At 37.2% G+C, this 26814-nt stretch overlaps 1 protein-coding gene across 11 annotated transcripts in view; it reads right to left on the reverse strand.

Annotated features, from left to right (window-relative positions):
* The window catches only part of KLHL13 (kelch like family member 13), a 92371-nt gene that overhangs the window by 20759 nt on the left and 44798 nt on the right, over positions 1 to 26814 (reverse strand). For 8 of the 11 annotated variants that reach the window (XM_049827521.1, XM_049827516.1, XM_049827514.1 and 5 more), the window contains 3 exons: positions 6631 to 6772; positions 4507 to 4639; positions 4122 to 4318 (listed from right to left, as the gene is read on the reverse strand). In XM_049827521.1, the coding sequence (XP_049683478.1) occupies positions 4122 to 4318; positions 4507 to 4639; positions 6631 to 6744 (444 nt within the window). In that variant the 5' untranslated portion in view covers positions 6745 to 6772. Of the gene's footprint in view, positions 1 to 4121; positions 4319 to 4506; positions 4640 to 6630; positions 6773 to 21293; positions 21579 to 21894; positions 22313 to 26814 lie in introns of those variants that run through there. The other 3 variants (XM_049827510.1, XM_049827512.1, XM_049827509.1) reach the window with 3 other exon arrangements.

Here is a 26814-nt window from a genome sequence, read left to right on the forward strand (position 1 = left end):
AGCAGAAATAAAATGCACAGAAAATCAAGTCCTCAAGCCCAGTACCACAAAATATTTAGGCATCTAACTTTCTTTTGTTTCAATGACTGTTAGACATTGAAGGACTTAAAGGGTCTAAGTTTAAAAGAGCTTACATTCCCCTTAAATCCTCAATTTTTCTGTGGATTCCCATACACAGAAGTCCAGAAATAACAGCACAGACACTTGACCAGGTCAGAAAACAGAATCGATCATACCCCCACATTAGAAAAGGTAGATTTCTGGTGGGTGTCAGAGCCAGCCCTGGCATTAGATCCCATAGATCCCACGCCCCCACAAAACTGAGACCATCTGGCTCCATTCTCAGTTAACCAAGTTCTCGTGACAAGAGACACTTCCAAATTTTGAGACCTCAGTATTTGACAATTTGCTAGTTGTTACAAAAATGTAAAGCACAGAATTATAGAAGGAATAGCATTTTCTTATGCAGCCAAGACATTAATTTTCAGTGTTTTGGAACGTTTTCTTTAATTATAGCATAACATCCCCTTCCCCATTACACTGTGATTTTCCTGAGTGTTGTAATTTACTTGGATAGGTTTCTCATCTTTCTCTGTTCTGTACAGTGCTGCTACTTTTGCAAAAACATTATTGTGTGCTCTCTAGCAATCACTACTCTGAAAACATTTCCATGGCCTTTTAATTTATTTTAACTATATTATGGCTCATTTACATGTGAACCTGGGAGTAGTCCTAGTCTATCGCAGAGCTGTAAATATTTAAAGCCAATACTAAAAGCAAGACTGAAAACGTCCCAGGAAGCGTTCCAGTGTTTCTCTGGGAGTGTCTGGCTGCAGAGCAAAGATTATCAGAGCAATGGCCTACATGACAGAAGGGGTGTAAATGCAGAACAAATAAAAGAACACTTACAAGTCAACTACAACATATATCATTCTTTGAAGAGGTCTCACTTTTTTTTTTTTTTTTACACAAATTAAGCTGTTACCTTAAGCTTATGTTTTTCTTTGTAAATATTTCCAATACCCTCTCATGAAGTAACACAGTTACACTATGCTTTACATAAACTGACTTCTATAATCTCTTTAATAATGGACTCCCTAGACAATTCAAAGACAATTAAGTATTTGTCTGGGAATGGTTACATCAGCTCTCAGCTGCTGCTCTCAGTCAGCTAATTTCAGTAGGAATAAGCTCAAGACTTGCTCAAAAAACTCATTGACATTACAGAAATGCTCCTTCAAAAATGGAGTGAAACTAGTACAATGGGGAGTAATCTTTGTAGAGCTAAGATATGGTAATTAAAAAAGAAAAAAAAATCCAACCCATTTACTCACCAACTCTTGTTCCTGTTCCAACAAGTTCAAAAGTAAGTTCATTCAAAAATTCTTTAGACAAGGATGCTGAGAACATAACTAGGCTAACAGCACAAACCTAGTTTTGTACTTCCTCTCCAGTTATACTATGAATGAGATTATGTCCCCTTAGACACTGGTATAAATGAAAGTATTTCAGAAAAGAGAATCAATAAAATTATGAGAAGGAATAAAATCTTCCTGATTCTTTCAAAATGTAGTATCAAACAAGACATTTCTTACTTGAGTCAAAACAGTGACTGAGGCAACATCATAAGTGAAGGAACCTTCAGAAAACAAGCAATTTTAAACAATGAAAAAAATTCTTCCAAATAACACAATTCAACATGAAAGAAGCTCTTTCCCTAAGAAAGCAAAACAAACAAGCAGCTGCCCTACCCAGACAGGGGAAAGGCCAAGGCAGTCTCCCCAGAGCTCACCTCCCATCAGAGAGGGAGGCTGCTCCAAATCCCCGATTCAAAAGAACACCAAGACCTTATTCCATGTTGGCATTTATAGCAACATCAATCCTAGAGAGGCAGACTGCATCATTCTGGAAGGTAAAAAAACCCCTGAGCAATGCAGAATAGGTGGTGTAGGATTTAAGAGTATCAAGATTAATGAAACATTATCACAACATTCTCAGAGAACTGGCTGATTAGAAAATATGCCAAAAATAAAAGCAAAACAGTAGCATTTCAGAGCCTAAATGCCTCTTAACACTTTCCTTATGAAACACGATTGCTGTTGTTAGCAGCTTGGAGTCCTCTTTGCATAAATCCCAGTACATGCCTTCATTAGAGAGGTCATATTTCTGAGCCTGTACTCTGAGGAGCAATGGGAATACCTGCTTCTTTATTTCACGTTACAGACTATCAGAAAGCTGAATTCCAAATAATAATATAATTCACGTAGAACACACTCATTTCCCTGTTACAGGTAAAGTGAGATTTCTAGTAAGGTATATAAGCAATTAACATTAACACCAGAAAACCTCCAGGAAACATTAGAAATAATGCCAAAGTGTCTCTCTAGGCAGAACTGCTTTGACAGCACAGCTCTTACAGCTCTCATTCTGCAGCCCCACAAAGTAGACACTCCTTATTGTTGGCAAGACAAAGAGTTATATTAATACAACAAAGCAGGGCAAGAACTAGGAAAGGTATTGAAGCATCATATATTGGCATTGCTTCTATACTCTGTTTAAGTCAGAAAACAGGTAACTGCACCCATATTCTGAGATTGCACTATTTTAGCTACAGAAATAAAGTGAACGTAACTGAAGCATACAAAATGTATGCAGTAAGTTGACTGTAATGCTAGAATGAGCGCAGTCATGCAGCGAGACCCTGAAACCTCTATCTGAGATTTAGGAAGTAAAAGGTGTTCAAAAAATACAACAACCTCTGAAAAACAACCCAAGCTGATCAAATGGGTATGTGAGCTATGCCTAATAAACAACAAGATTAAACAGATGAGTATAAATCCAACGCTTTTAACAAGAGGTTGTGGCCAGACAAATGGAGTGTTTTCACATCACATCTCTTCCCTTACATGCCTTTCCCACCCATGAAGACAGAACCCAGGAAAAAGCTATCACAGGAAGCCCGTTACCACTTAACAAGCTTAATCTTTAGCAGCGCTCTTGCTTTTGCAAAAACAGAAGTTTGTTTTTAATACAGAGAAAACTGCAAAACTGTTTGACATTCAACTTGAAGGGAGCATGGCATTCTTCTCTAAAGCACAGCCTCAAAACAAAACAGGACACCAAGTCTGAAAAAGGGAAGGAAAGGAGGAAGGAAGAAGGTTATTAGCAAAGTTTCCTCTCCCCCAAGAGCAGGTTCAGGACCTGAGACTTTAATCTCTTTGATAAATAAAAATCAGCAGAGCAACTCTAAACCATAAATAGACTGTACTGCATCGGAACTACAGTATAGTGCTTTGCAGGGCAATCTTTTTATTTGTTCCAATTGCACAAAAGCAACTGTGCTACATAGGTATTATTCTTTTAACCAACTATTATTGGTAGAAAAGGAGAGAGTTGCTACTTTGGTGGCAGTCCCCTGCTAACAAAAGCACTCATTTTGGTGATTGTGAAAAAATATTTCCCAGTAGGCAAAGCCATTTTTAGTTCTAGCAAAACATGGCAATCAACATAAAATCCTTGTAGCTACTTTTCTCATATAACCAACATTTCTGTAACATCCCTATTAGTAAAACCTTTAGAGAATGTATTCTAAACGACTGTGACCAAGTTCACTGGTTTACAGAGAAGACGTAATGGTCTCTGATGATCACTACAATTGTGGCCTTCATTCCTCAAAACAAAAAGGTTTCAAGAAAGTATATTAAGAGACAACAACAGCAGCTCGCCCTTCTGTTGTTTTTTTTTTTTTCCAGTTTAACTCACCAAGTAGCTTTCTTATGGATGGATGTAGAGTGTGAGGGCATGAACTAAGAAATCCAGCAATGAACCTGGGAACTATGATTATCATCACTGCTATCATCACTGCAATACACTTAGGAATTGGAAGAATTTTAAGGTGTTGTAACATTTTTATCAAACTCACACTGTACATAATACTCAGAAGAAAAAAGATTTTCATGAAAACTACAAAGCAAACTTGTTCTCTGTGAATCCAAATTACGAATAATGGCAAGTTTTAGACTTAACTTTGACTATTATATATTCATTGTTCTTATTTAAAAAAAAAAGAATCATGCTGAGGCCTTAATCATTGTAAATGTGAAACAAGTAGTAAGCCTTACCCCAGAGATAAGAAACACTTTACAGAAGTCCAAAACAGGTAAAATCTGCAGAAAACTGGCAGCTTCCAGAGTGTCCTGAAGGTTGTCCATGTTAAGGGAAAGTTTTGCAGTATAAATGAAATCAATGATCTTCTTTAGGCCTATTTTGTTCACACCATGAAGCTTAATGCACATTAAATCCTGTTCCTTCATTCCACCTGAAAAAGGCATGTAGGTAAGTTTATATGATCATTTTAATCAGGTTGAAATAATTTCATATTTTAATTTTGTGTAAGTTTATAACTTTAAAGTTTAATTTAAAAACCCATATGCAACACTGAACACGTCTGAGTGTCCAGTCGATGGCAATTTGGGGATAGCGGTATGCATTACTTAAAAACGCCACCTGTGAACATAGCCTTGAAGTAATCACTCGCAGAAGCCATCATTGCTCTGTGAACAGGAAACACTTCGTCACCATCTCCTGGAACAAGTGTCACATCACAAAGCAAACCTTCCACTCGCAGTTGGTCAAAACCCTGCAAGAAGAGCATAATGTGAGACCATCCATTCGATCTGGGAGTAGGAATCTCCTTCATTTCCTTCATGTACATACTTATTTACTTTTATGCACATATGTACTGTAGTTCCATAAAGTCACCAAGAAATAATTTGTCATCTTACAACCATTATCTCTAATATATTCAATGATAATTATTCATTGGAAAACAAGCAGAATAATTATTATTTTCCAGAAATGGCTGAAGAATGCAAAGTACACTGGGCCTTAGAAAGTAGCTTTATTCCGTTAATTAAGTTATTTCAGGAAGGAGTTTGTTTTGTAAGCTTGAACTCCAGCAATTGTTTAGGTAGGGACTGATACTTTTTTTGGAGCTACCCCTTCTGGACACATATGCATTCTAGATATATTTCTGCTCCACACCAGTTTAAGTGCTTTGCAACCTAAGAGGCTGCAAAGTACTGGGGCCTGAAAGGAAAGCTGTCACCTGGTTCCATGATTATCAAATTTATTATCGAAGTTTACACAGTAAAAACTCCAAAATAGGCTCACATTATATATCCGATCTTTTATGAATTACTTATAATGGCTAACTGTAATAAAAAAGAAAGTCATCTACAACAGCATCCTAGAGTAAGAATTCATCTAAAGATATGCCTGGTTGGGGATACTGGAGGATGGGTGGAATACTCGCCTTCTTCACACACTGCAGAACAGAAGCTCAAACATAAAACAATTTCCCTTAACCAGGCATGTCTGTTGTTTTTCTAGTACTAACAAGATTATAAATATTGCCTTTATGATTTAACACTTTGAGAAGTCTTGGCATCAGCCCTCATGGTTTAAAATTTAAGGTATCTTAAACCAAGGCTGTATTTTTAAAACTGCAAAGGTAAATAGAAATTAACATTCAAATCTGTTGCACAGAAAAGAACAGAGTGCAAAGGAAAAAAATGAGTTATTAGCTCCAATAAATCAGAAGCCAAACACAAGAGTATATAAAACTAATGTATTTCAATGACTCGAATGACTTGCCTGTAGATCCTACAAACAAGGCTTTACAACTACTCGTTCTCCATTTGCTCACTTTGAAGAAAAAAATTGAATGAGGAGGAAATAAGCTCTGCACACTCCGCCTAGTGTTCAAACAATGGAGAGCTATGCACAGATGCCCAAGCCTTACAAAACTAAACCAAAAGAATCACTAGCTTCTCTGAATTAAAAAAAAAAAAAAAAGTCAAATTTTTGTCCCAGAACTTAGGCAATCTATTTAGGCAGCAAATCGAAAAAAGAAGTGGCAGTTCTCCAAGGAGTCATGCCACACAGAAGTCGTCTGCACCCCTGAGGAAGACTGCACTGGAAAGCAGCAAGAGCTATGCAAGCTGTAAGCTTGACTCTGTATGGCATGTAAAAGCTCCAGCAGAAACAAGAGGATAAAATGACTTTACTTTTAAATTCTTAAAGCTTCAGAGAGGATAACATTTTTATCCATTAGAGGAATGTTCTACCATATGGTAGTGCCACACAGTCAGACCCAGCACAGGGCATTACACTAAACCTGGCGAGGCTCTGCCACCTTAGGGACACGAAGGAGGAGCACGGAGCTCTCCTTATCACATCCTTAAGGCACCTTTCACACAGGAGATGGTACAACTGTTTGCCTAACATAATTACATGATTATATTCAAGTGAGCTTCTTTGATACAGCTGTCACTTCATAGTTCGAACAATGTGACCTCTTAGAAATGGAGAGTGGACAGGGATACAACCTAAGGAAAAGGCCAGGGTTTTTTTCCAAGCTGTTGCTAAAAGTCAAACCTTTAACTCACAGTAAAAGAAGACACAAGCCATGCTTGCTTGTGGGCATTGTCAACACAGCACACTAACATGCCTTTTTTTGAGATTTTTTTAGGAATTACTAGTCTGATAAAGTCTAATGAGTGAAAGCATTGTTTAAAGCAGCCAAAATTCTCAGTACAGATCAATACTAACACAAGAATATTTAATTACCTGTAATACCACAGAACTGTGAGTATTGCTGGTGAAAAATCTTGTGGTCCCTGTCTTAGAAGACTGTAGATGGGCAGAGACGCCCATATCGCTGCTACCAAGAGATACTTTCATATGAGGATCCTCCTCTTCCACCAGAGATCTAAGAAGATTAGAACAAAGAAACCTTAAGACCAAACTCATTTTCATTCAGTGCTCTTGCGTATTAAAACCACAGTCTTCTGGGATGAAACATAAGAGCATGGAGGCTATAGGTCAAAACCAGTAGGTGACAGAATCAGTCCTTAATGGTCCCCTTCAGCTAATCTAAGCAAGTGAAGCGTTAACAGTCTCTAAAACAGCATAACTCAAAAACTTAAATTTTCAGTTAATAAATTTTTCTTTTTCCTTCCACCCCCACCTCCCTGGTTAAGACACTTGCACACTATTTTATGCCTGTGTGTGCTTCCAGTATGGTAGGATGCTTGCAGGGGTTTAATCCAGTTTTCAAAATAAAGCATCTTACCAGATTGCCAAGGTAAACTATAAGATTGAAACTCTAAGTGTAATGTTAAAGTTCAGTAATCTCACTCTTATGGCTTCCATTATCTTGCTCAAGCATAATGACAGAAAATATACATAGTGGAGTTTCAAAATGTAACACTAAGCTGCCTTTAGAAATACACAACTAGAAAAACTCCTTTAGGACATGATATCCAGTATTTTGCCACTGCAGGCAACCACTTCATAAATTTAAGATTTGTTAGTGTGAAGTCAATACTTATGTTTTTTATTTCAAGCAATTACTGTCCAAATCTAGATAGGAAGGTAGAATTAAGTTAAAAAATTACTGCACTATTATTAGCCTTCCATTTTAATCTTGAGATGTAAATTAGGTTTACATAAAGAGAAATGCATATGAGATTCTAACTACCCTAACCCCTGATTATTATAAAATGTAAATAAATTTCATCTCCAGAAATATTAACAATAACTAGTTCCTTTAATTTCTGTGATCTAATGTACTACCTATTAGCATGCATAGCGGTACAATGCATATATACACAATATTAATTAGCAAACATAAACTGTTAATCCACCCACAGATGAGGGCATCTTCATTATTAATAAAGACTCCATGTTTCAAAAAAGATTCACAGCAGTTTGACATAATTGCTGCAAATCTTAGATACAATAAGTTTTCCAAATTTTAAACGTGTAGGTTAAAACATTGGCCTCCAAGCTAGTTTCAGAAATTACTTTAAGTGACAAGCATGTGCTTAAATTCCACACCACCACCACCCCCAACTTTGACTGCAATCACTATTTAAGGACAAATTTGGAATTTGCAGATGAAAAATAATTTTCATATTCTCCCCCCCCCCCAAAAAAAAAGTTTTGTTTCTTTTTTTAAAAAAAATATTTATCCCCACCCTCTTTGGTTACGTGGACTATGTAGAGCAGTTTCTGAAACTCACACATTACCCTGATAGCACTGATGTGCCTTGTTCAAACCCATGAGTGCATAAAGTCAGCTATGAAAACATATTCAAAACGAATTCATCATTCAACAGTGTACATGGGTTTGAAACAGTAAGATATCATGCACGCAGACATAACAACAAATTATAGGAACAAGGGTACATCTAAATAGCTTTGACTTCTAACATAGCAACCCAATACTCAGACATCTGAAAAATTAATGAATGTGGATGTACTGCAGCATACAAGAATCATGTCATTTTTGAATCAATATTATCTCTATTATAAAACAAAAGCAGAGTGTAATTTAGATGAAGTTTTACACAGCATACCTTAAAAAAGTGTTCTCCAAACTATCTTTGCCATCCAACAAATGCATACAACAATGTAACACAGCAGCAGAGCAGTTGCTAGCTCACGACCCAAAATATTTTTGTTCTCCTTGTCCTAGGGCATTTTGCATTTGGGGGTGGGGATTGTGTGGATTTTTGTTTTAGTTTTAATACAATCACATCAAGGAAAGAGTCTAACATAATTTCAAAGGACACCCAGCCTCTAAATTTGTACATGTCTTTCTAAGAAGAAATATAAAATAATGTGGGGAGACTGGTAAGCATGGGTGGGAAGGAACCACAGATTCAACTAGCATGAATCTTGACTATTTGCTCTTGAAGTATCTTCCTGAAATGACAGATCAGATAGCCATTATATCAAGGGGCTTTTAAAATACTTTTTCTAAACTCAGAAGAAAATAGAAGATATACACATCAGTTAAAAGCATTACGAAAAGAAACGTACAAGCACACCAACTTTCTTGGCTGTTTGGAGCGGGCTTTTTACCATGTTTGCCACATGCACCATGCTACTTTATTTCCCAACAGCCAGCCTACTTCCTAAGTTTTACAAATGAAGACAAAGACCTTGACCACAATTCATTTATTCCAAGAACGGCAGTGATAATGGAAGCATTTTTCTGAACAGGCCACATGACATACAACTTCCCAAGCTTTGTCCTACGGGGTCCCTCTATAGCACAAGACGCCTTGTTACAACTGCACAGCCAACACAGAGGATACAATATATTTCAAAATACTTGCAATACTTAAAAGTAGGCATTCAACATGCCAGGTTATAAGCAGTTATTTCCCCTACCTGATTTTCAGTACATAATGGACAGTCATCTAATACCTCTATCACACAAGCTCAGCAGCTCACAACTTGATTCTCCTCTGCAAAAGAGATTTTGACTATTTCTCTTCCATATTTGCTGTTACGCATGTACAGGAACTTGCATATGTGAATTAGACATTAAGAACTGCAAAATTCCACATTATAAAAATCCATGAGAATATGAATGTTACAGTTCTAGTCACAAACATTAACTTGGCTGCATGACTCCACGAGAAACTTATTAACCAAATTGCATTATTCCTATACTGGTTTTTCCTTTATAGCTAAACAACTATGACAAATTAAAAAAAAAAAGTCGTTTTGTTGTTGGGGATTTTTTGCTTTGTTTTGTTTTTAAAACACACCACCTTTTTTACCTACAGCTTAACAGTGTAGGAAGGCAAAGCACCTCTCCCATCACACAGAAAGTGACATTCAGGAGCTGGGTTTGGCAGAAGTTACAATGCAAGTCAGCAATAAGACCTGGCAACAGCGCGCTGATCCCCTGAATCCCAGCCTTGTGACATTCACCGAGAGGGAAAGAGCACTCCCAGAGCGACCAGAAATTATGAGTTTGTCATTGGCTTTGTATCGGTTTCAGCATTTATCTTCACGCGACAAGAGAAACCTGTCTTTGTAAGACAAAGTGAAAATGCAACAGCTCTTACGCACTGCGTTAATACCAATGCACAAAGAAACAGCAAAACCCAAGCACTACTTCATATACAACAAGAGTAAATTTAAAGTACCCTGCAAAGAAATTTTCAACTATTCAGAATATAACTTCTGTTTGGGGGGCCGTAAACTGAATATTCACAAGTAACTGCCATTCACACCCAGAACAGACGGGTAACATGCTTTATATCTGACCAAATTCCCAGCAAAAACACAGTAAGTACATCTGTCTTGTTTGGACACTTACCAAAGGCATTATTTACATTCATTAACATAGGTCTGCTAAGCACTATAATTAATTAGATAATAATGAATGTAAACATATTGATTTTTTTTTACTTTATCGTAAGTACAGTACATCACAATTAAGCATACTACCAAAGAAGAAAGCTAATTCATTTTCTAATTAATTTTATTGTTCTGATCAATACAAATCATTAAAAAAGCAGCGCAGCAGTAGCATTTTAACCAGGGTTAAAAAAGAAAAGTTGGAGGAGACAGTTAAAACTACAATAACATGTAGTGACAATTCACAACAAGATGTTCTAAATGTGGATATTAACACCACTTTCAACACATACACTTGGTCTGGAGTGGGTTGAACATTATAGTGTTAAGAACAAAGGAATGTTAGCATTTAACATGAAATTAATATTAACATTGCAATAGCAAGCTGCCTGACTCTTTCTGCAAACTTTGGGAAGCAGTGGCTTGGAGTTGAGAGAAAGGCACCAGAGGTTAATTACTTGGTATTATCACAGAATAACCTGTCAGTCACAGAATTTTCTTTCTAACCTTATGTTGATTCTTTCAAGTACAGCTAGTTTTTTCCTAGCTACTATATTCAAACATGCTTTTCCCATTACTCCAAGTTAACCCTCCAAGTACTTCCAACTGGCATTTTTGTAGCAATGAAATATGGAGTGTACATTATATGGATATTAATGATGTATCTTAATTTCCTAACTTCCTGTCAATTTTGAAGGAAGATAGCTTTGCTTTTTACCATTAAAAAAAGATGTAAATTTCAAGTTTTCTTTCTGTAGACGATTGCCCACTAGATGCACTTTCATTTATTTTCTCTCTAAAGAGATTATTTTTAATCTTGTTCATCTACTAAAAGGTACCTAACACCCTCTTTGACAATCTGTGCAACCTCTTTAGAACTAGAAAGAAGACCATAAGCCAAATGTTGAGCTACAGAGAGAGGTGAGGGGGGGGACAATAGTTCAATACTCTTGCCAAGCTAATGTGAAGCTACACTGACTTTTGGGGGGTTTGGTGTTTTTTTAATTTGTTCGGGGCTTTGGGGGGTTGGGGATTCACAGCACAGGCAGAGGAAAACCATAGCTAAGCACCACCCTAGTGGAGAAAATAAGAGTTCAAATTGGAACAATTCAGTAGTATTATTTAATATTTCATTGATTTGAAAGATACAAGTTCAGCAGCTTTTAAATATTATCAGGTATATAATTGCCTAAATCTTCTCACAACACAGGACAAAATATGGTGGGGTAACAACAAGAACAGTTAGCTTCTGTTAATGAAAAGATTGGAAATCATCTCAATGGGTCTTCATGAGTTTCTAGGTTTAATTGCTAGCCCCTGCGCACAGAGAAGTGGCACAAGTAAATATCTAGGCTAGCACAAACATTAAGGAGCTTAGTATTCCAGGAGAATACTAAACAAGCAATTTGAAAACACGCAGACTGACCAAAGTATTTACAGGACTTCTGTCCACTACTGCTCCCAATTCTGTATGCAATCTCTAGAGATTACTTGCAGTGAATTACAGAAACTGTGAACTGACTCTAAAGTAGAAACTGAAATATGAATACAGAAAAGCCACTAAGCCTGTGATGAGGACAGGAGACCAGATCCTGTAGTCAGACCCAGAATTTGAACTTTACTCAGTCAATCCTTGGCTGAAGGCTTGCTGACAAACATAGCTGCCCACATCTCTAGCATAATTGGTATTTGTACCTTCCTTCAAAATATGCTTTAAGTACTGGAACTTTCCAGCAAATACTGACAAATATTTTTTAACTGGCTGGAGTTACAACATGATTCACAGAGGCAAATTGCTTTCTAAAGCACTTAGCAAATATTAACCAGTTAAAAGTTCAGAAGCATCCAGGTGACCCATGATAAGCAGAGATCTGTGGAAACTATGACATGTTTTACTCTCAATTAGAATATTCAAAGTATGGAGTTGCCAATTTGTATAGAGTTCAGTGGCAGCAATGAAATAAAACAGCATTCTGTTACGATGTTTTCTTCAAAAGTAGTTGAACTCATTCTGACGCAACAGAAACAAGGGAACTATGAATATTATTTGGGATTGTTCATTTATATCAGTAAACCATTGATCTGCTCAAAATTGTCAGAGCATAGCGCAGTCTTTGACAACAAAGTAAGGAGATCAGCCTACAGCTACAGACATTTTAGGGTGCGTATTCTCCGATTTTTTTAAAACCCACAGTCTTTACATAACTCAGTGAAAGCTTGCCAAAGCCATATTGGCCAGACAGTGAATTCTTAATTTGGTGAAGCTCAATAGTTTGTTTTTGAAAGGATTATAACCTGATTTTCTCTGTCAAATTACTGTTCAATGAACCATGACTGCAAGTGTTCTGGTCACTAGTAAATGGCGTCTTCGGCAATCACTCCTGGCATGTGCCAGTACTCTGGTATTTATCAGCAAACAAAGAACCAGATTTCAATTTCATATTAAGATATTCTGATTACATGAGAAATCTTTACTATTTTATCATCTATCAAAAACATCTGGTATATTACAGGGCTATCCTATACGTACAGCTATGCATGTATTTTGCTAATGAACCTATTAATGAAAAAGCCAGTGAAATACAATGAAACTCTCATTTACTATTAGATATAGAGTAATTCTTTACTTTGTATGCATAATCTGCCAAAAAGTAGTTTAGTATGCTTAGTCTGCCAAAAAATAATTTAAGTATTGACTATCTCACTGTCTTCCTATCATGAACAGATGTTCCAGCTTTGTGAGTAATGAATTTAGGAATTCCCCAACAAATTACATGGCCACCTAGGAGCTCAATAAGCATAACTGATATGGCAGCACTGTATAAAAGAAAATCTCATAATGCTTATATTAATATTTGAATTTCTTAATAGAGTGTAGATGAACAAATTACACAATCATGGTATTTCACATTTCTTCCATTCCATATCTTCTACCCATACAATTTCAGGAAATCCTTTATTCTGGCAAAGAAGTTACTTTTACACTTGTCCTCCCCTAAAATAACATCTCATGGTTTTATTACTGTTTTTTAAACAGGAGTCTCAAACTTAATTCCTTTGTGGTATCAGTAACCCAGTGATACTAGCCAGTTTTATAATTTGTTAATGGTTTCTTATTACAAAATACAGCAAAAGTTTCTATAGGAAATGCAAGTTTTCATTTTAAAATAGATATATTACTCCAGCTAGAAGAAAAAACAAAGACAAAAGGACATTTTTGTTCCAATAGACTGACAGAGCAAGTTAACTCATCTCTTAACAGACCAACCAACACGTTCCCCAAACTTCAGTTCTTGATTTGGGGGCATACAGGTACTGACAAAGGCTGCGGATAAAGATCTGAAAGTAGGATGAACTCAGGAACAGCACTGGAAGGCAGGACTTCACCTCAGGTGAATTAACATGCATTTTAACTGCTGTGGGTGCAATTTTCAAAAGTAGTTACAGCAGCTAGTGCAGAATACTGCTCACCTGGGGCAATGCTCTGATGTTTACATTTGAATATCTCACTTCTTACACCTGACCTTGTTTATAGATTAGGATAGCAGTAACAGCAGAACATTTAAACATTTGTTTAGTAACTTTATACTGAGCTCTTCTAAATCTCCACTCCAAGAGAAAGGCATAAAGCAAAGCTTACTGCTTCTCAAAGCTTACTGCTTCTCAAATGAAAAAAATAAATAGATGTTCCCATATCCATTTTCTACCTCTCCTCTAAAATGTGTTCTGTGAAAAGAGAACAGAAAAACAGGCTCTGTATAGCAGAGCAAACCAGTGAGAAGCAGCATTTTACTTACACAAGGCTCTGGCCAAGGGCAGCAGGAGAGGAGGATATAGGCTTTCCAAACCCCCAAAATCAGCAGAGAAGGACAAAGATAATTTCTGGACACATGCTGATGGGCAGCAAGCAGAGGCAGGTAGCTCACCAACTTCAACTGCTGTTCGGACACAGTTACAGCACGAGATGCTCATTGCAATGACTAGCTTAAGAAGCTATCTAAAGAGGAAATTAAGTACCGAATCAATGCAGCCTGAGCAGCTCCGCAAGCACAATCACCAAAGGTAGCAAGGACACGAGGGGAACAACATTCACAAACTGACTTGAAGGACAGGGACACTGAACCTTGTTCAGAGTCAGCTTCAATGTAACATACTCCAGCTATTCTAGAAGCAAAAATTTGGAGACTAGTGCATAAGTGTCAAGCATTGAAATTTTTCTTTATTTTTTCTTTTTTTTTTTTAAATACAGACACATCTGTTTGGACTTCACACAATCACCATCTTGACAAAAAGTTTCTGCCCAAGCACACAACATCAACAGAAACGATGAAGGCTACTAGAAACAGATGATTGAAGGTACGATCACTGTTCCAAATGCCAATGGATCTGGGTAGAAAGGAGGACAACGCAGAAATGAGGATATTTCCAACATCACTTGAACCTTTTTGTATCACTTCCTAGCAAGGCCATACTGTTACCAAAGCCAGCACAAAATTAGGTCCCATAAAGCCAGCAGAAGAGGACTACACAACATCATCAAATGTTTCAGTATGATTTCCCAAGGATACACACACAGAAAATAGTCTTCTCAAAATTCCTTCTTAAACAACCAAACTATCAGAGGTCTCAAGCTGTTTGCAGCATAATTACAGCCCGCTGGTTAATTCAAACAGCCCGCTGGTTAATTCAAATTTGTTTTCCACAGAAACAAAGCAATATTTGGCTCAGTCATTGCTATAAAGCTTTTGTTCCTAACAGCATTTAGTCTCTATGGGAGCCTTAGTATCACATCCACATTTATCTATTTGACAAAGGGTTTACATTCATTGAGCCATTTGTAGCTTAAATTTGCAGACTCAGATTGTTTAATGATGCTAAATTAGAAACAGTTCTTTAATGACTTTTTGCCAAAGTTGGTGTTAAGTCTATTGATTCCTACTCTTAAAAACAGAAAAAGCAAATACACATGCTTTGTAGCTTTTCTATAGAAGCAGAACTACTTTATTTCTTTGACATTCAAAAAGGTAAAATACAACAGTCACTCAAAGGTTTCACAGTTTACGCTGGACTGACACTGCATATCCTATATTCTCTACCCTTTATATTTGGTCTTAAGTGTTCAAAAGGAAAGTCATAATTTTAGCTACACAGCTTAATATTTCCTGTGCATTACAAAACACTGCAGAAAAACATTTTGCATGCACCAGCAGATTACAGTTCTACCTGATATGTCTTTAAAGTTACGTTTTCATACACATAGAAATTGTTACATTTGCAGAATGGTTCCTTGGAGACAAAAGCATACATGTCTAAGGTGGTACATGCACATTCAAGATTTGGTCATAGAATATACATCCCATTGTATTCCTGTAACAGATTTAGTAACAACTCCTTTCTGGAGTGTTGGGGTTTTTTCTTCTATATAATGTACAGAATAATTCTGATAGCTTAAAAGCAAGCAAAAAAAGTAGATTCTGACATTAGGGTTTGGTAATTAACCCATGCTGTTTCTGCTGCCTAGGTCCACTCTACCATTCCTCTTGCTTCATCACTTCTCACAGTTGTTTTAACATTCCTTTATTACAACCTCCTGGGGAGAAGGGGGGGGGGGGGCATTAGCTACTTTAAATTGTAAAATATTTTTCCCCTACATGATAAAGAGTTTAAACCTAAGTATGTCAGATACAGGTGCAGGTGAGTTGTCCATCCCATGAAAAAAGACATTTCTGCAACTTAGATATTGCAACAATCTCAGTCACTGCTGGACAAAATATTACAGCAATAATATAGATGTGCACTTCCACTTAAGTGTTATAGCTACACATTATTACACTACAATTCCCACTATTACCATTTAGAACAAGTGACTATTATTTTAAACCCCAAATATTCACCAAGTGCTTTATGAAAATCCATAGGTATCCCCATCCGAACTTCAACAGAAAGTACTGCATAACACTAGAAAAGCCAGTGAGTAGAAAGTGATTGCACAACAAGATTTTTCCACAATAACAATGAAATTAATGGCAAAAAATACAAACTGGCAAAATTGACATTCTGGCAGAATACACTGCGTAACATATTCAAGACAATTCAATAAAGATGCTTTAGCATGTCACAACATAATGTCAATATTGCAACATCATGGTATATAAGGAAGAGAATGTGATATTGAGGACCTGTAAACCATAGCATCACCTATAAAGGTCTGTCCAGAAAAAACACTAGCCCTAGGAAACTTCATGACAACCAGGTTTGGGTTTTTTTCCTTGTTTTTGCCAGTTTATTACTGCAATGAAATGTCACATTTTGAACTCAGAATAATCTATTGAAATACCTATTATTTAAAAAGCGAAAGTAATATCAACAGGCACAAATGAGAACTCTATATACAACATTGCTGGGATTAAAAGCAGTGTTCTATTTATAAGATATAAGCCCCTTCTATTTCCCACCCACCCAATTCATCTGTTTGCATGCACTGTCCAATTAGTTTAAAAAAGAAAATTTGGAGTGACCTGCACATTGACTTTCAACATGTTGAAATTTGAAATATCTAGGAAGTAATTCTTTAAAATAGCAATGTTGCCAAAGACAGGTGAGTCTGTTTTGGTGTGAGTACCACGTAGTCTGTCAAATGCTCAAGAGCCCAACAGAAGGGTTTATTTACTAAAAATGACCAATGAAGACACATAGGGTAGTCTCACAAAAGTGAACTAATACAGGTAGTCTGATGAATTATGCATACACACCTTTTTCCATTTAAGTATCTATCATTGTGTAGCATAAATTCAAAGAGCTCATTGTAGAGAAAATCAGAGATTTGAAAGAAGACACAAAAGCATTAACCTATATAACCTATATAAGCAGCTAAAACTAATGCCGATTACTCCAGAGTATTAAGAATTTATTCTACTTTTCTGCACAGTACCTGATTTCCATTACTGCAAAGCATTTCCTAGACAAATTTCACAACCACATGACTCAGGATAGACAGACTGTGCTGCAAACACTTCGATAGCAATATATCTGGAATACCGCAGTTGTTTATTTCTCCTAACATTAGTGAGTTATTTATAAAAACACATGCAAAGGATAGTTTCCATTAAAATATCAATACACTATTCCATGTAAAAGAATAGAAGGCACTAAGTTTACAAATGGATTATTCGGCATTAAGAATTTTTTTATTTTACTTATTTTTAAACGTGGCACATTGGAGACTAAAAACACTTAACTGAACATTTAACTTTTCAGAAAACAGCTAACAATCATTCTCACATGACACAGGCTAATAGAACAAGCCTATGTCATAGTATTTTTGAAAAGTATTTTTGCATTATTGAATTCTTTATAGATGTCCATCATGGTACTTTAATCTCCAGGGTTTCCACAAACATTTCTTCCATTCATGTTATTAGAAGATGTGCACAACTTCGGAAACCAATATAAATGACAATGCTAGTGTGAATAAGCAAGAACTGTCCTCGTAGTTCTTTTATGTATGAGATGACATGACCCATGAACAATAATTGGGATATATATTCCTTTACACCTCAAAGCTGTTATATACAACCAAATTCTGAACCATTCCTCACCCTCTCTGAAGTAGTGCTTCAGTTCTTAACCTCTGCTTATGTCAGTCACCAGCTTTTTTTTTTTTTATTTCTAACATGTGGCCGTCAACACACATCTATGATGCCAACAAATACCACTTTTCCAACTCAGTATTATTCACTTTGTTCTTTCCTCTGATTCACTAGCTGAAACTGCTCACCTGCCCACGTAATATAAGTCACCTACGTCTGTCCCCACAGAGTCAACACAACTGCAATATAAGTATGATTTCAGTAGCTGACCATAAACTTGTAACGGCTTTCACACTCATTTTGACAAAAGGAATCTATATTCTAAACCCCAATGCCGTAAGTGTCATGAAAGAAAATGTAAAGCAGCTTGACAAATGCACGTGCAGGCACACATATCTGCACATTCCTAACTCGTGCGCTAAGCCAGGCTGCATTACACCTACGTATATTGGTCACATGCCAGTGCTCCAGTTCTAATACTATCCAATTTTCCCTATGCAATTTCACTGGGTCTCTCCACCAACTTGGTGGAAAGCTCAAGCTACTCTGGACCAGTTCCACCAGAAGTCAGAGGATGTCTGAATTCCCCTTCAGAGGGGGGAATTTGCCCTCCATATAACATGAAGTTACCTCTTGCAGTCACGATATCCTGAAAATAACTGGTGGCAAACGAAACCACCAGCCAAGAGACAGTGATTCACTGCTGCTCCTTCCCATTGCCAGGAGAGCAGTACCAGACCCAGCAAAACAGCAGACTTCTCAGTAACAGAGCCACGTCCTTGCCTACAAAGTCATCAACTCAACTTCAGCAGGTCCTTTATTTCACATATTACCCAGCCATAAGTTCCCCTGCAACAGAGATCTCTCTGGAATAAACTCTTTGTACTCATTCCCCACCTGAGGAACTACCGCAAACTTTTCAAGCGGAGACTGCAGCTAAACCGCCCAGCTGCACAGCTTGCAGGACAGTTCACTGTTTTACAGTGGTACTTTGTACGTAGACGCCTGCTTCACCCAAGAAGCCAAACATGCTCATAACCGCCAGTCTTGGCATTTCGATACAAGAAAACTAAGGCAGAGGTCAGGTATCAGGTACACAGACCAAAACCAAACACTAATAAAATCTATGTGTCCTGACAATCAGTTTAACCTTTAGACAAGTTACTTGTAAATCATAAGCAGGATGAAGCTTTAAAGTTAAGGTGAACTTTACTGGAAAAACCTGAAAAACTGGCAATTTCAGGTACCAAAAAAAATACCACCTTTAAGACCTCTGCACATTCCAAATTACACTACAAACCTGTAAGATTAAGACGTCAAGTATTCAAGGGATTAAAAGCTCAATTATACCCTTGTACACTCTAGATCCAAAATATCAAGTATAGAAGTGTTCATTTGTGAATTCAAGAATTTTATGGTCATTTATTTTACATCAATACATGTTCCATTTCACATGCCACTTATTCCTGAATCTTTTACTCAAAACATAAGCCTTTTGCCAGTGTGCAGAGTATGACTTACGAAAGAAAACTTATGAATATGTGAAAAACATCAGATCACGTACAACATTAGCAAGTTTACTGTAATCTCTGCAATGAAGATAATGAATTCCATCACCTATTTTACCGGTCAACCTAAATTACAAGGTTCTTTTTAATCAGTTGATATATACTGCCTAATCAAATAGGTGCCATTTTGTAATGTTTCTCATTCTTTATTATAAAGTATATGAATAATTTAACATTACATTTAAGAGTACTGCTAATGTCAGGACTGTGTGCCAGTGAAGAAACATCTCCATAAACACTGGGATACATTGACTCATTATAAAAAGATGATTAAGGCTGCTGATCACATAGTTCTCATGCTCCAGACAAGCTCAGCATCATATAGTTAAGCATGATCACTAAACCTGTTCACATACTTTCAACACACTGACATAATCAGCTACATGATCCCCATCATAAAAGCTGGAGCATGCACAGAGCTAGATTAGCAATTTAAAGGCGACACACAAAAGAAATGCTCAGTTTCAGCAGCGGATAGATCAGACTGATTTTTCTTGCATTTAATAAGTACTATAGTTTAAAAACCAAAAGCATAACAAAAAACACTAAAGACGGTGTCTCCCTGAAATAGGTTCAAAAGCCTCACAACTCTTCTTTTATCGTGATACTTTATTTGTATATAGGAATATTTTTTAAAAACTCAGAATAAGTAGCAATTTATGGGAAATAGCTTATCTTCTGGTAGCCTTAAGCATATTTGATGCATCCGGTGAGTGAAAAGGCTGAAGCACTTCCATGAAAATTAATCTTAAATTGAAGCGTGCACAGCACAGGTTCTATACAGCCAGGTTAGCTCCTTAAACCCCAGCCTTTCTGACCAAGAACAATAGTGACCATGCATACAGCATTGTATTGTTTCAGCTCCACTGTTTATCAATGCAATTCTCAGCAACAACCAAAACCGAAGACATTTAGAGGACCTGTAAATACCTAATTCTTACAGCATGTCCCTAAGTTAGCTGAAGCAAAAGCCTATCTGCAAGAAGACAATACAAGCTTAAAAGTACTAATATTGTAGGTATGAAGCTGGAATACTATTGGAAAGTCACAGTCTTTATAGTAATTTCCAGATAGGGAAGTCATCTACACTGCTACCTGTGCATTTTAAAACAACTCTTCCTCATTTTGAAAGAGCTGCTTCCTTAAATAAAGGCAGAAGCAATTCAGCACCCTATGCTTAGTTTTATTTCACAGAAGGAAAAAAGCCACCTGTATATGCTAACACAGAACTCGCAGCAACAAAAGGTGAACAAAAGCTCCATCAGGATTTGCCAAGACAAAGGCATATTGTTTCCATGTGTATTAAATACTCTTATAGGTAAAGCTACTTTACATGGACAAACTGCATTAAGTATATAAATATTCAGATATGAATTATTTATATTTATGTTTTAAGCTTTTATTATAACTTTGTAAAAAGACATTCAATTTGTATGACGGCTAAGACTTTCAAGAATAAAACAAGACCGAAGCAGGATGATTTCTTTTGTATGAGAACTTACACGAACAAAAGTGCAGTACAATACAGCAGGTGATTTCATGTTTAATTTCCAAGTGTAATAGTCAGGAGGAAATGTTAGCATATACACTACAAAGAAAGCCTGCCTCGAAGCTTAACTTGTCAATTCAAGATCAGCTCTACAAATTAACAGCAACACGAACTTTTCAAATGAACATATACGATATTATTATGAATATGGCTTAATCTGCACAATTTCTCTACGTTTCAACAGAGGGAAAGACTCAACACAACATCCATCAGGAAACATCCAGGATAAAATCTGGGGGGTCTACACAGAAAACAAGGTAAAATTCTGAGTGCCAATGTCATTTAATATATTACAGGGTATTTTGCCACAGGGTAGTCTCACGAAAGCAATCCCACCTTATTATCCTCATTTCTCTCACTTACATGTATGCTGGAGAAAGTGGCGATGACCTGGATGTTTTAAGCACAGGAACTGGGAATTTCCAGATAGCAGGAGAGCTCGTTTTCCATTTCAATGGCATGTTGTCACCACGGTACTACAATAACAGTAAACAGCGTTTCCATAACAGACTACCAACTAGGACTTCCATTCCACACACTACTGACACAGCAGTGGCTGCTGCTAAGAACAAGGAAATGATTCTGCCAATGCCCTTAAACCGATGCTTCCAATCTGTAAAACAGGGCTGCAAGGCATCTCCTTTTAAATCCTGCTGTCCCCTAAAGCAATATGATGATTCTATCCTTCTAACTCAACAATAGTGCCACCTCGTTAGGGAAGCGCTGACTGCAGTATATGTTTAAAAAAAAAAAAAAAAAAAGAAAGACTGCACTGTGCACACCAGCACAATGCAGCTTTATTTAATAAAAGCAGCTAATTTTTAAAGAACTGTTTCTGATGCTATTGTTCTACCTTAACAGGGACACTGCAGCACTGTACTATATTCTCTTTTATTAACCTCATTTCTGACCAATAGAAGCAGGAAAAAAAAAATGGGTTTCATATGAAAATGAAACAACATACCTACTCAGAATACACTTGTCATCCTCTGAACATTCTTCTTTTGAGCTGCAACAATACAAATGGGATATAAATCTCAGCATAGCCTTAGGCCACGGCTAATAGAGATCAGTGACTAAATTCAGCAGCCTGTTTTCCTCCTGTGCAAGCTCTGACCAAACAATACAAGAATGCCATTATGGAAAAAGCCCATTGCAAAAATCAGTCCTTCTAATCCATAGCTAGGAAGACAAAATAAAGCACAAATCACTGCAGGTTTCTGCATGCTCTTCTAATAGCTTCTGGTTCAGGATGCTCTCATTTTCCTATTCTCATTTCCAAGGAGGATGAGCAAAATCTCATGCATTTTACAACATGCTATGGGAACACAAATATCACCCCGTCTTCTGCAGTACAGAAGCAGAGAGTAGCACGCTGTTAATAGCGGTCTTTGTGGGGACGCTATCAACAATCTAATTCTCAACGCCCCCCCCAGCAGCTCACAAACTGCCTGAAGAACTGACGAAGCAGACGGTCACGCAGGTGTCCATCAGGGACCACTCTGCAACTCTGTGCTCTGCTTGGTGACCTCCCGGGGCTGATGACAGCAGGGAGCATAGAAGGCAAGCTATTAAAAAGGGAATGGGGAATTTAATAGCATATTGTGCATAAGCAGAGCAGGTTTCTCGGGAAAAGAAGAAAAAGCTTCAACTATATTGACCCCCTTACAGGAAAAAACAATATTTAAAAAAAAACAACTTTTAATATATTGCCACAGTAGACCAAATCAATACTAAAATGTTTAATCTACAGATTTCAGAATAGTCTTTGTACAGCATGACAATTTTTCTGTTCATCGGGACAGCTTAATCCTATCACAAAAAAGCCAACACCCTGTCACGCTACTCAGCAATAAAGAATAGAACTGGGAGCAGAATTTCTGTAAATTTAAACGTTTTAATAACATTTAGTAACACACTGATAGGTTTTTCATAATGGTGAAACCGACAGTGTCAAGTTTATTTGGGGGATGAAATCACCAGGGAATAATTGCTGGTTCTGATCATTATTATTGAAAATGTTTGCCGAAAATAGTTTGGGGCATTTAAAGCTGTTACCATAACCACAGGCAAAGAACTAAAATAACCCAGTATGATCAGAGCCGAGGACTAATTCAAAACCAAATGCACCTATCTGACAAACAATTGAGGAGTTCTCTCCCACTTCTTTGAAGAAGTTCTAAATTACACATGAGCAGCATTGACGCAGGCAACAAATTTCACAGAAACTGCTACTTGAATGCTGAACAGACATTTGCTGTGTAGGACAACAGCGTTTATATGCTATAAATATTAAGAAACACTAGCCCTGCAGAGAGCAAGTATGCAGTTTTAGCATAAAGAAGTCTTACTTTCAGTAAAAGAATTCATGCATTTACATGCCAACAGCCATGCTTGTCTGCACGCATTGTAAATATTGAGTGCAACAGCCTCATACATATACATAACACCAGACTACGAGATCATGCCTTCTCTCCACTGAAGGCCTAAAAATTAAGTTGAAGGAGATGTTAGATAGCAGCTGTTACAACCACAAAGAAAAATAACACAATTTTGAATTCATACACTCAATTTTGCTTTTGCATTTCCCATCATACAGAAACTGCCTTAAAATACAATAAGCAAATGCTTTTAGTCCCTTCCCCACATTGAGCGCACAGCCAGTGCAACCAACTGGTAACTGCTTTTAAAGTCTATATCCCTGCTCTGCCAACCCCAAGGTGGTGATTACACATTTTATTTATTAACACCAGCATTACTAATATAAAAGAATAAGGCTAAGGACAATCAGTGGGCCACTATTTCAAAAGTAATTCTTGAAATACCCTTTTGACTAGTAAAATAAAAGTCAACTCAAGCCACACAGCTATTCCCAAGCATTTACTGGTATTTAAGTCAATCAGTGCACATCCAAAAAGCAGAGTTACTTCCCACTTCCAACCCTCAACAAGATCATTCGGCACAAAGGCCAACATTAGTGCTCAAATACCTACACCCCTTCGGGTGCTTCTATTCCCAATTATTTTTCATTTCATTTATTAGCAACCTAATTAAAACCTTTCGAGAAAACCCAGTAGCAGTAAACTTAACTTTTTTTTATATATATAAGTGTATGCATCCTAAGCACTGCCCAACTTCATCTCCTAAAGTCCAGCACACATTACTTGATCAAACAGCCAATGTACAAAATACGGAATTGAAGAAAGTAGCAGCGTCAGGTACTCTAAAAACAGGCAAATGCTTTTCACTTGCAAAAGAACAACCACGTGAGAAATGAATCACTTATCGCACATAAGGAGGAAAAAAAAAAAAAATCAAATACCATTTTCTTCATGACAGTCACAAATCAGTTGCATATTCCCAGGGAAGATATTACCTAAATGTATTCTACGCTTTATATGAACTATTCCTAAGAAAACAACAAAAAAATCACAGCATATTATTCTGTTATTTTAATGAATACTTCAAAACAACAGTTTAGTTACACATTTTAAAATACGGGAAAAATAACCTGATCTCGTGGAGCGCATTGCACCCACTGAATATACTACATTTTCTGTTCTCACAGTACCTTGCTTTGCCACTCGTCCCCAAATTAGCTGGTACTGAAGGCCAAAAGCAGCATTACAGCTCTGTGCAGAATCCCACTTGCTGAGGAAACAGTTATTCCTAGTCAAGTCCTATGAAAACACACCAAATTGGAGCACCAAACTGGAGATCTGCTTTTCTTTAAGTTTAAAGCTCTTTTAAATGCTGAAGACCCACGATAACTGCACAGATTAAACTGCTTCTCGGGATCATTCACGGGGCTTATTTTCTACCTTTTTCTCCCAAGCAAGTTCACATTCAAGATTAAAAGCATCTACAATTTTTAACTTGCTTAAAGTTAACATTCTACTTACTAGCTCAGTCTCTTACGTATCTTTTATTCTGTATACAGAAGATGAGAAAGAGGAAGTCTTTTGGTTTTAAGCAATCATTTCCACACTAGCATTTCCAAAGCTGCACTGACAGCAAATAACTGACAGGGTATCAAGCACTTATGCAGGAAACTCCTCCATAAAGTAACTGAACAGGTGGCATAAAAAAGGAAAAAAACCCACAAACTAAAAAGACCAAAGGCAAGATCCCAAGCTGCCATTTTACAGACCTGAGCTACTAGCAAAGCCAGAAGCCATTGACTGAGGTGGTGCCATAGTGCCGCTCTGAGCCCACAAAAAAAGGGTACATAGACAAGTGCTTAAAGGAGCAAGGCATTTCTTACCCCTCTTCCTCCACCCCCCACCCCAAAGCCTTCTTCACTATTGACCAACAAGCAAGATTTGGCCCCAAATGAGGAGAGTGGGCACACAGCACCGTACTCCGCACGCACATGAGCAAACCACTCTCAGAACCAGCCCTTGCAAGCGTGTTGATCGCAGCATCTTTTCCTCTGCAAGCTCTGCCTGATCTTCAGGGTAGGAATGCAGCTAAAACCATGGCCCTTGGGATTCTCTTCCTTTTTCTTATGATACCCTCTTCTTTTCTTTCTACAAATTGAACGTGAAGCTGCTACCACATTGTTTCATACATACCAGCCACCAATATGTTTGCCTTTGCTGCCTTTTACCTGCATTATAAAATACAAGCTCTCCTCTTAAAGCCCAGTATGCTTACATTTCTGGGGCATGTACACTTCCAATAAAACTTTCAAACCACCTCTGCATTTCCCATAAGACTTCCCCTCATGGCTGTTCAAAGAAGAGCAAGTCACAGGCAGAAAGTTGTATCAGACCCCAGTGGCAGTGTAAAACTATACCAGTCTGAAAATATTTATTCTTAGCCTTGAAATGCCACATGAATTTTTGTAGGAAAACTAAGCTGAGTAAGAGTTAATTTCTAGACATGCCGCTGGATTTTAATCAGTTCACACAGACTGAATTTAGCTTTTTTTCAGCCCTTAAACTGTTAAAAACAAAACAAAAAAACCCCATTTGTTCAGTCAAGTGATTTGCTACAGTTAAAAGATTTGCCGTTCTGCTCTAACAAGCTGCTTACGTCCCTCCTTTTATTCATCTACTAAGCACCAGAGGAACTGAAAGCACTAGGTGGAATAGGGTTATGCTATATGGAAACTTTCTCAAGTCGTGCAAACCCTTTCTAGCGTGACCTGAGAAGTCTTCTGCACTTCTAGAACCCCTGGCTTATTTTAGCCTTACAGAAAAAATAAAAAAGTTCAAAGTCACAGTGACTGTGATTTACATCTCCCATTTTCATCTAGAAATGTAAACAGAATGGTCTAAATATTTGTGTCACAAATACTATGTTACCTAACTTTAGACTACTTTTCTACTTATAGACTGTTCATATAAGAAAAGATGCCAACACACAAAAATAGGTTAAAATGGTGGTGTTAAGACCAGTAAACATCTCCAGATTTTTGAGATTTTTTTCCCCAACACCTATGTTCTAAAAATTCATTGATTCAAAGCCATGTTTCCATTTTAAAATAGGTATGTTTTTACATGATGAAATCTCTATTATGTGATATTAGCGCTAACCAAGCTTGCTCCAAACCGAAGGCAGAAATGCAGTTCACATTGGAAGGAATTGCTCTGGTCTTTTGCATATCTTGCAGCTACCAGCCCACTAAGCTGATGCATACAACTAGACAAGACCAGTTTGATATAGAAGAAAATAATCATCAAAATCCAGCAAAATGTTCACATCAAAGCCATTGAGCTCAAATACAATAATCATTTCAACATCAACTCATTTCAGCATTTTAAATACAGCTGTAAAGGCACAAGTCTAGAAACTGAATAGGAACACATCAGGATGTATAACATTTCTCTTCAGGTTCGCTAAAAAAACACCTGACAGTGTGATAGTTTAATTGGCTTCC

This window comes from Accipiter gentilis, chromosome 24 (assembly GCF_929443795.1).
Source record: "Accipiter gentilis chromosome 24, bAccGen1.1, whole genome shotgun sequence".
NCBI lineage: Eukaryota > Metazoa > Chordata > Aves > Accipitriformes > Accipitridae > Astur > Astur gentilis.